Source organism: Egretta garzetta, unplaced genomic scaffold (assembly GCF_000687185.1).
Source record: "Egretta garzetta isolate BGI_Z169 unplaced genomic scaffold, ASM68718v1 scaffold814, whole genome shotgun sequence".
Lineage (NCBI taxonomy): Eukaryota > Metazoa > Chordata > Aves > Pelecaniformes > Ardeidae > Egretta > Egretta garzetta.
Window position 1 is genome coordinate 130,368 of NW_009259417.1, and position 8,726 is coordinate 139,093.

Genomic DNA, 8,726 nt, shown 5'->3' on the forward strand with positions numbered 1-8,726 from the left:
GACAAAGTCTCCTGGAAATTAGAGTCTTTAAGTGTGAAGAAAGACAGGAAAAAATACTCCTAAGGGGAGGGTGTGGGAGCTGCTGGATGGGTGAGCGTTGGCATGTGGTCATTACATTGCCCAAGCGTGGAGAGAAGCTGAATCTGCAGACCACTGCCAAGGCTCAGAAGCCCCCCATGTTCAGCACAGACTGTCAGCATCACCTGGCATTGATGCCCATGGTGTAGGCCTATCCCTTTTTACTGTATTGAATACAGTTTTATCTCTCTGTGAAGCCAGAGACAGATCGAAAAGCACAACAATTCCAAAGAGACTCAACTTCAGCACTTTCTGTGCCCCCTAGTTGAGTATTTCCAAACACTGGGTTGTGTCCTGGGCCCAGCCTCCGCAGTTGTTATGTTCTGCGCTGGAAGGGATGCTAATGTCTGCGGCTGGAGTGAGCTACAGGCATCTCAGATGGGAAACGGGAGCTGAGCACCAACGGGCAACTGCCGAAGCGTGAGTGCTGGTGTGAACCCTGCAGAGCAGAAACGTCAGCCTCAACAGCCAGCGTGAAGCCTCCCAAGGTTCCCACCAGGAGCAGCTCACCTTAGGCAGTCGCGCAGGAGACCTGAAGCAAGGAAATACATAAGAAGGCATCTACGCTATAAACGACACAGGCCTATCTATTTACAAAGTTATTCTGCTCTACAAACAGACTCTGGTCTCGGGAGACGACAGGATTTCCATGATCCTCTCTGTTCACCCCAGCAGCAAGCTGTTAACAATCTCTTCTACCACTTACCATCCTCATCTTTCATGTATGCGACTAAATCCTGAGGCTCAATCCAGCCTCACCAGATTCCCAGCTGCATGTCGGGCACAGGCAAAACCCTGAGCTTTTTCCCGGGCGGGAGGAGGAGAGAGATGCATGGAAAACAGAGATGCAGAACTAGAAACTAAAGCGTTCGCTGAGCGCTGGGAGCTGGTACTCGCTGGCAGGACCCAGCTCAACCACACATCTCCTACCTTCTGCTCCTGGGCCAGCCTTGGCTGGGGGAGAGCCCACTTGCAGCGGGGCAGCCGCCGACAAGCCGGTGTAGTCTTGCAGCAAGCAAAAGGGAAAGTTGTGTTACTGGCTGTACTGGGGGGAGCTGGCAACCAGTGAGGAGCTTCACAGGGCTCTGATGGAGGGCCAGAGCTTGGCAGGACAAAACCGACCCAACCCCGTGCCGTGCAGGTTTGCATGCCTTGCCTGCTCGATGGGAGCGCTGGTGCATCCTCGGGGGCCGGGCAGCCCTTGCCATGCAAAGGGCAGGAGGGCAGCGGTGCACTGAGCTGCCCGTTCTCAGCCTGGCTGAACGCACGGCGGTTTGCTTGTGTGTTTGCGTAAGGACCTCAGGGGTCTGATCTGATCTGATCAGGGACTGATCTGTCCCCCTCTCCGCTTTGAAATGCGGGAACTGAGAACGAGCACAGGTGCCTCACGACAGAGGCGCAAAGTCCTGGTTTCAAATCCAAAATTCTAGGCCCTCCTTCAGGCTCTGCTCGTCCCTCAGAAATACCCATTAGGGAGTCTGCAAGCCACCGCAGAGAAATTAAACCAGCAAGAAATTTATAGATCACTTGTTTGATTTCCCTGCAAACCCTCACCCCCACTGGCTCCATACCCCTCCCTGTCTCCTCAATATTGGTAACAATCTTCAGGTTTGCTAGAAAACAAACCAAGGAATAAAATTTTAAAAGCCATATTATTAATTTCAAGCTCCAGTTGGGTAACATAAGGAGGAGGAGGGAAAAAAAAAAAAAATCTCTCAATCTTTGCCAAGTTTCAAAGGACAAACCCGAGTAGGAGAGAAATGTGATTTCCCAGCCTCGTCAAGGGGATGATAAACAATGCAGAATAAAAAAGAAAAAAAAAAAAAAAAAAAAAAAAAAAAATTTTTTTTTTTTTTTTTTTTTTTTTTTTAATGACAAGCTCTAAGAGAAGGTGATAGACATTGTCCTTTTCAGCTGGAACGTGGAAACCAATTGATATTAATATGGTGTTAAAGAGAATATGAAAAAAGCCCTGTGCAAATTGGCAAGGGTTTAATTAGAGTCACAATAAAAAACAGCCCTGAAGGCATTTTGCTTTTTAGTCATTCACATACACCTCCACTCAATCGCATTTACAGAGCCAGGAAAATTATTAATGCTCATTATTCTGAGAACCTTTCCCTTGTAGCTCTGGGATATTAATGGACAGTTTTACCTTTTGGGATGGGGAGAGACGTGTTTCACCCCCAGACCCAGCTCATCCAAATGGGAAACACTGGGCAGCTCTTATCTCGGGGGCTTGTATGATGAAAATCGCTGGTCTTGGTGGGTTTCTGGGGAAGTAGAATAAATTGACCCCAAAAATCACGCTTTACAGCAAAAAAACATCAGGGGAAACAGTACTGGAGTAGTGGGGAAGGGCCCTGAAAAAGTCCTCCTCAAAACATAAAGGTGTTCCCCTTACTGCAGGACCTACGCAACGCCAGGCTTTCGGTGCTCTCTTTCTGCCGAAGCCCTTAACCATCGAGCAGGGCTCAGGTTGGTTTTGTTTTTCCCAGAGGTGAACTGGCACTGCTGAAACTGCTACAGACCAGGGGGGCGGAAATAGAAACAGGAAAAAAAAAAAAAAAAAGAAAAGCTTTTTTTTTTTTTCTTTTGCTTATTTTGAACGTAGGAAAAATGTAACAAATGGCAAGGAAGAATTTGACAGGCTTCAAGGAAGGTTTTGAAATAACAGAACTGCAGAAGGCAAATGAGAATAGCACTTAATTCATCCTCCTTAGGGTAACTCTGCGATTTCCCTTCTTTTGACCCGTTTTGGCAGCCTTGACTGCCTTCAGACCACAGCCCACGCCCATAAACTCCTTCTTCTCCCCCCTCTCACCGCAGGTGACCGAGCACAAAAGCGTCCTACGAACATGACCACAGCTCCACCTTGACCACGGAAAACATCACGAGCAGCCAAAGGAAGCAGATGTCTAGCGGATCCATGCAACCCAGAGACAACCCAAATCTAATCTACTCCTCTAGCCTACGTGCTACGCTGCTTTCTGCCTTGCTGCTACCCACTAGTGTGCGGAGGCATGAAGGAAAAGGGAAAAACACAACGGTCTGGCTTTAAATACCTGGTTCTTTCTGTGTTTCTCTCACGGGCACAGAGGCAGCGAACTCAGAGGCTGGTCTGATGATGCTCACTTATGGTGGGAAGCAGAAATTCAGAGGGCAGAAGACAGTGTGTAAATTAGAGGGTGAAACAGCATGGGCATGGGGCAGGGCCCTAAGGGGACTTCTTTTTTAAATGTCTGGCTGGCTGAGCTGGCTTTAGGGCAAGGAGGGATTCGTTTAATGCTTCTAAAATTCAGAAGGGAGGTAAGGATGGAGTATCTCACTTCGGGACTCTGACCCAGCTCGGGGTTATTGCGTTCTCCTGCAAACTGGCATCTTACCAGGAGCTCGAAAGGCCATCTCTTTAGCAAGGTGTTTTCCCTGAGGTCCAAGTGAGTGACATTGGGATGTCGTGGTACTTAAGTACTTTATGTTTTGCAGGACTGGAGGGGGAGGAATGTCTCTGGTCAAAAGCAGATCAGAATTAGGCTGTGTCTTGCTTCCCTGTTGCTGGTCAAAGGCACACAACAGACCTTTGGCATCCAACCCAGCACACTGCCCAGGTAAGAGAGCGGGTCCCTGAGCTGCTGGGTGGCCCTGACAGCCTTCCTATTTGGAGCAGTGCCTGCAGGGGCTGTCTCCCTCCCCAGGCACACCATGCTGGGGGGGGACATGGCTGTGCAGAAACAGGGATGGGTGTCTGGGTGGGGGCAAGGAGCTCCGAGCTCAGCCCCGACCATAGCAAGCCAGAGATGTGGTGGCTGGACTGTGACTTATTTATTTATTTTGTCCCTTGCCATCAGTTAATGAAAGCATCATGAAAACATTTTCTCTGCCCAGGAAGCAGGTTTTGGAGAAGGAATAAACCCTGAGGTGCATGATGTCTCCCAGGTCCCTCAGAGCAGCTTGGCAGGAGAGATTGCCCCCCTCCCCTGCCACCCAACCCCACACAGATGCCGTCCTGCCCACTCCAGATGTATGACACAAGCGAGGCAGAGCCCTGCGAATCATACATGAGATCGGCACTAAACACACCACCCACGCGTACACAGCACTTGCAAAAAAACCAGACCTAAAATGTTGCTATGAGTGAGCATGGATAAAAATCAAATGACCCCAAGCATGTGGTGCAGATGTAGACATGATCCCCCATCGCTGCGAGGGGGGATGGCGATGGCGTGAGCCCTGGGCAGGGGTGGTGGGTGACCCTCCTCCTGCCCACGTCTAGCATGGACCTGGGTGAGGAGCACTTCCTAATGGACAAGAGACTTGCGCTCTTTTGCCCAGGGTCGCTGCAACTCCATGGAAGCTGGAGCTAAACCCTCGGCTTTCCGATTAACTACTCAAGCAGGGTACTTCCATGAATATATCTATATTTGCATAAACATGCAATCAAGTTTCCTCATCCCTTTGACTGGCTTCTGGCAGCTCCCCCAGACAGACTGTTACTAACATACTGTGGGTGTAAAACGTCCTCCTGGGAAATATCAGGCCCAGAAAGCATGGCAAGGGGAGGAATGCGTGTCTAATTCCCCCATGAGAAGCTTAAAAAAAAAGTCCTGCTGTTAAGTTTTATCTGCTCATTTCCAAAAGACAAGTGAAAACGCTGTCTCCCTGTTCACGGGGGGAGGGAAGGAGGAACCCCCAGAAAAAGGACAAAAGTTTTCCTCCACAGGGTGTTTTTAGAAATTAGGAAAGGGTGTTTCTGGCGCGTGTGTGAGCTCCAGCCCCACACGCTCCCTGGCTGCTGGTACAGCGGCTGCCTGGGGAACGTCGGAGTGCGGCTCTGCCCTAGGAACGCTGCCCTTGAAGATGCAGCCAGCCTGCATTACATCCTTGTGTCTGGCCACAGGGACTTGATGCAGGGCTGGGAGAGCCAGCAAAGTCAGAGCCAGCTTCTCTCTTAGAGCATCACCCACCCTTCCCCATCGCGCTCTGGGAGCAGCACCCACCCTTCCCCATTGCGCTCTGGGAGCAGCACCCAGCAAGTGCAGCGGGGGCAACTCTCCTGCCTGCTCTCGTATCGTGTGTGGAGGTCTGGGATAGAGCAGGACAGGGTAGAATTCCCCTCTCCTTCCAGCCAGGCAAAACTGGATACGTGGTTTGGTTTTTACAGTGGGACAGTAAAGCCTTCATTGCTTTCCTGCCATGCCTTGGGATGGGAGCTGTAAAAGAGCATCTCTTGCAGCCGTGCCAGCCCCGTGCAGGACAACGTTGCCAAGTGGCTCTAGGAGGGATGGATTTTGAAAACCTTTTCTTTTTAAAAAAAAAAACCAAAATTGAGAGAAAAAAAGGGAAAAGTGTTGCCATCCCCCGCACCCCGTCCTGGCTTTGCTTCTTGCTGCCCTGATAACAGAGTGACAGCAGAGTGAGATCAGCCGGCGAGGGGGGATGTCAACCCATGGTGTGATTGTCTCTTGGCTTTGAGGGGGACCCGTTGTGGCTGGCTCCCTGCTTATAGGGACCATCAAGCTGGCTCCTAGCCTGGTTGCACATGTCAAAGTGCCCTTGAATAGAGAGAACAGCAAACCAGGACTGCCCAGAGGCTGGGGGATATGAACCGAGTCAGGGTGATTTTTATCCATGTCCCTTTACCATCCTACAGAGCAGATAACCAGGGCCACGGGTGCATCAGCCCCATGTGGTCCCTACCACCACCAGAAGAGCCGGGATGGGAAGCAGCCGAAAGGAGGAGCCTGGCGGCGGAGTCCTGGCCCTCCGAACGAGGCAGGGAGCATGCACCCACCTGGCTGGGTGGTGGTGGTGGCAGGTAGGGGAGTGCTGGTGGTGGTAGTGGTTGTGGTGGTAGTTGAGGTTGTGGTGGTGGGCGTTGTTGTGGTGGTCATTTTTGTGGTGGTAACCCGCTGCGGTCGCTCATATGCTAGCAAGCAAAGAGAAGAGGTGGAGGCACTTACTGGGGCGAATGGAGGGTTTCCTTGCCAGCCCGCACGTCTGGGAGGCTGCTGCTGCTGGGGCTGAACTGGTGACCGATTTCTCACCGCGGTTACAACTGGGGCACCAAGAGGATTAAGGCGATGGTGGCTCAGTGACGCTGGATGCAACGAGCATGTGTGTGCGTGCAAGGGCTGGAGGCGGTGGCTGTATCAGCTTACTCTGTTGGTCCAGATATTGGCTTAAATACTTACAGCTCTATCATAAACTAATTGCCAATTAAGCTGAAAAGGGGAAATGAAAGCATGCCTGGGCAGAGATGGGGTGAGGAGTGGGTGGGAGGTGCGGGGGAGCCCCCGACCCGTCCTGCCGGGAGCTTTGCTTCCACTGCCTTCCCCGGCTTCCCAAACAGCACCCATCCCTTCTGCCACACCACAGGCAGCAAACTACCTGGCACCATCAAAACCAACCTGTACCACTGGCATATCTTAATTTTCACTGGCACCTTTCATTTAGCAGGGAAAATTAATTGATGGCTTAACGTCAGCAAGGCCCCGTGGAGCGAGCGGGAGCGATCCCAGGTGCGGTGCCCGCCCCACCGCCACAACAGCCCGATCTAAAATAACACTCGGAACACAAATTCCTACTTAACTTACACCTGCTGCCCTCCTGTCCTTGTTTGTCCCACTGCTTCATGCAGATTATCATGCTTAATTTCGTAATAGCCCTGAGCTAGTTTAAATACTTAATTTAGGTCACTTCTAGTCTCCTATGCGGGTTAAATAATCTCTCCTTAACTGGCCTTCGACACAAATCCCTCCTGTCCACCTCCTGCACACCACTCCCAGCACCCCCCCTCAGCTTCTCCCTAGCAGCAAAATGTGATGGGAAACATTTTCCAGCGAAACAAAGGTAGCACTGGGAATGCCAAGCTCTGCTAAGGGGGAAAAACAGAGTCATCAAAATGGTTTTGACCAGAAAAGCAAAGAATATTTTGGACTATTAAAACATTTAATTTTTTAAAATCCTAAATTACTTAAGGGACACTTTTAGTTTTGATGTGAAATTTTTAACCATTTAAATTGAACTGCTTAAAAATCTAAATATGGTTCATTTACACAGAAAAAAATGTCCTCCACTTTTCAATTAGGTGCATTTTTCTTAATTGCATTTGCATTTCTCTGAAACTGTTTCTCCTCCAATTCTTTCCACTTGTCTGCAAACCTAAGAACTCATTACTCATTCAACTCTCCGATTTGTATCTTCTGGAGGGTAATTCTGAGCCACAAAATTCAAACCCAGGCTTCTGCTTACCCAAAACTCAAGGCTCTTTGATATCAAACTACCTCCAGCTTTGTTAAACACGGAGTCCTATCATACCATCAATCTTTCAACAGAAATCCCCACTGAGCTCTACCGTCTTTGCCGCTGACACTTCATATAGACATATGCTCATATCCATACACGTGTACGTACAGATGTACACACATCTTATATATTTTTTTTTTTAATCGATAGCTCAAGGTGACCCAGACTGGATGCTATGCCAAATAATTCAAACCCAGCTCCTTCTCAGAGCAGAAGTCTGCAGTACTGGGGGGGAAAAGTTCACAGTGAGCACTGGTGGTTTTGAAGAGTCTTTTTTTATTTCCTTTCCGTCTGCCATACTAACGAACCTCATGGGGGGAAACCATGCCAGAGGAAGAGGCAAAATGAGGCTACTGAAGTCAAAGGAAGAAAATATAAGACTCTTTGACAGGACAGAAAATGAGGCATAATTAGGGAAGACTTATTGCCTGGAGATGATAATGGACAGAAAATAACAATTTTTTTTTTCCTAGTGACACCCTCAAGGACCATGCACCGAGGTGTTAAATGCCAGCATTTCGGTTATGTTTTTACTTACTGCCAAAGGCTGAGCCTGCAGCTGCACCTGGAAAAAACAAGAAGAAGCTTGGTCACTGGAAGCACGACGCCATTGGCTCTGATACCAGCAGAAGATCAAACAGATACATGATGCAGGACCAACCAGCAATTAATTAGCAGGGGTCTTGCTCATAGGAATACCAGTTTGCTGCAACATCTTAAAAGCTGCTTTTGTCAAACCACAGAGGCAACCAGACAGCGCTGTCTGGGCTCTTGGCATCTCAAGCCTTTCACCTGGGGAAGAAAAACCAGCGTGGTCCTTGCTGATGGGTTTTTCTTCCTTGACCTACCATTAAAGCCCAGCAAAGGACAAGCACATCTTCTGAGGTTCACTGGGCTAAGTAGGGTCTGAACCAGGTTGTTGTGGCTGGGGCAGTTCTCCATGAGTGACAAGGGTTGAGCACCCTTCCCACTGCAGCACTTGCTCAACAGGACATTGCAAAGCCACCCGCTTCAAACCTGCCAGTCAAAGGCCATCCAAGGACCAGCTTCTGGCTTTTGGCACCCAGGAGGCTAATGGCCATGGTCCTCTCTACTGCAACAAGGGGATGAATCATGGAAAGTCTCAGCTTTGCATGAACATAAAGCACAGGACCAGCGATGGAAGAGGTAGGACCACCAAGAGGAGGGGACTTAAAATGCCTCTGTTGCAGAGGAAGAGGATGATGTTGATGGGAGAGGAGGAAGCAATGGAGAGAGAGTCAGGCCGGGGGCGGGGGGGAGGAAGAAGGCTGAGTGACAGATGGGAAGAGAGATGAATGGGAGAAGAAAGAGCAGAGGAGAAA

General features: G+C 49.7%; 1 protein-coding gene across 1 annotated transcript in view; it reads right to left on the reverse strand.

The window, feature by feature from the left end:
- Positions 1-8,726, reverse strand: part of NTNG2 (netrin G2) — a 56,599-nt gene that overhangs the window by 5,398 nt on the left and 42,475 nt on the right. Inside the window, exon 5 of the mRNA XM_009636842.2 lies at positions 7,922-7,948. Within this exon, the coding sequence (XP_009635137.1) occupies positions 7,922-7,948 (27 nt within the window). The remainder of the gene's footprint in view (positions 1-7,921; positions 7,949-8,726) is intronic.